The sequence below is a fragment of the Temnothorax curvispinosus genome, unplaced genomic scaffold, assembly GCF_003070985.1.
Source record: "Temnothorax curvispinosus isolate PA1 unplaced genomic scaffold, ASM307098v1 QBEX01005570.1, whole genome shotgun sequence".
NCBI lineage: Eukaryota > Metazoa > Arthropoda > Insecta > Hymenoptera > Formicidae > Temnothorax > Temnothorax curvispinosus.
The window spans coordinates 1,658-3,413 of NW_020215350.1; the positions used below are offsets into that span (position 1 = coordinate 1,658).

A 1,756-nucleotide genomic window follows, 5' to 3' on the forward strand; every position below is an offset into this window, starting at 1 on the left:
TCTGTATTTAATTCTAGCTTCCTATCTTTTAAGAATCTTTTTAACATGCTCATCATATCTAGTAAAGCCTCTCTATTTTTTGCTACCAAAACCATATCATCCGCGTATGCTAATGACCATACTCTCACTCCTCCAAGCTCCACTCCTCTTATACCACGCTTTTCTAAAACTTTATCTATGTCCGCGTTGTATAAATTGAACAGGGCGGGACTCATCACACAGCCCTGCCTTACACCTTTCTTCGTCTTGAAGCACTTTGTGAATCCATCCCTCGTCCTTATTGTCACCTCCGTCTCTTTGTAAATTTCTTTTATCCTGTTTATTAAACTGCGATCCATCCCTTTCTCTTCCATTATCTTCCATAAAATTTCTCTGTCCACGTTGTCGAATGCTGCCCTTAGATCCACAAACATTGCGAAAATCTTGTCTTTCCCAGTTGCCGTATTTTTTTCCTTCTCCCTTTGCACTATATGGTTCAAGATAAATATATTAGCCATCGTGGACCTCCCTTCCTAAAGCCGGCTTGGCTGTCAGGTATCATCCCTTTCCTCTCCATTATTTCCTCCAATCTGTTCCTTAGAATTTCGGCATAAACCTTGTATGCAGTGCACAGCAGCGAGATCTCTCTGTAGTTCTCTGTTCGCTCTTTATCCCCTCTTTTATAAAGGACAACTATGCTTGTTCTCCATTCGGTCGGAATTTTGCTTTCCTTCCAAATGAGCTTCAGCAGATCAATTAGACCTCCTCTTACCGCTGCGCCACCATACAGCCATGCTTCCATTGGGATTCCATCGACACCTGCAGCTTTGCCTAGCTTCATGTTCCTGACTGCCCTCACTATTTCCTCTTCTTGCAGCTCTCTATCTGTATCTTGAACCTGCTCTTCATTTCTTTCTTCTGTTCCCATGGCACGCATCTCCAACGCCTCTTCTCTTCCTACCATCTCGGTCCCACCTAACAGCTCCATGAAATAACTTCTCCAGTTCTTTTTCGGAATATTATTCTCTTTCCATTCTTTTTTCTTTCTTCGACTGTCTATATAGTTCCAAATTTTCTTTTTGTCCTTCAGTTTTCTTAATTCCTCTTCTTCCCTCATTCTCTTCTCCATCCTTTTGCTCTCTAACCACCCCTTCAGGCATTTCTTTTCTTCCAAATAGTCTTCCTTACTTCCCTTTCCACATCTCCACCTTCTGTACTTTCTTTTCACCTCCCTCTTCTTTCTGGTACAACTCCTATCCCACCAATCTTTGTGCCCTATTTTCCTTCTCTTCTTTACCTTAATATCCTTATACACTAAGGCTCCAAGGATTCCGTTTTTTAATTTCTCCCATTTCCTATCCACCGACTCCATTTTCTGGTCCTCGGTTTCATTCCATTCCTCCGTCCTCTCTCTGTATAATTGCCTTGCCTCTTCGTTCCAAACTATGATCTTCTTTGACATATTCCGTTCCTCTTCTTCCTCTTCAGTACACCCCTCCGTTTATCTCGTATTCTCCTCTTCCTCTAGTAACAAGGTCAGAGGCAAATGATCCGAGTCCACCCTGTCCCCTATTCTAAATTTCAACACTCGCTCTTGCGCACTATCGTTTACAATTGCATAATCAATTACCGAGCACCCTCTCGCACCCACATACGTATATTCCCCCTCCCAATCCCCCTCTGTACATCCATTCAAAAAATATTATCCTTTTTCATTTATCATATCCACAAAACTTTCGCCGCCATTTCCTATAACTTTATCTTTACTCTCCTTTTC

The 1,756-nt window shown here is 42.0% G+C and overlaps 1 protein-coding gene across 1 annotated transcript; it reads right to left on the minus strand.

Annotated features, from left to right (window-relative positions):
- Positions 1-475: 475 nt before the first annotated feature.
- Positions 476-1,441, minus strand: LOC112454952. Its single transcript, XM_025016606.1, has one exon. It carries the CDS (start codon positions 1,439-1,441, stop codon positions 476-478), a length of 966 nt encoding a protein of 321 aa, XP_024872374.1.
- Positions 1,442-1,756: the final 315 nt, after the last annotated feature.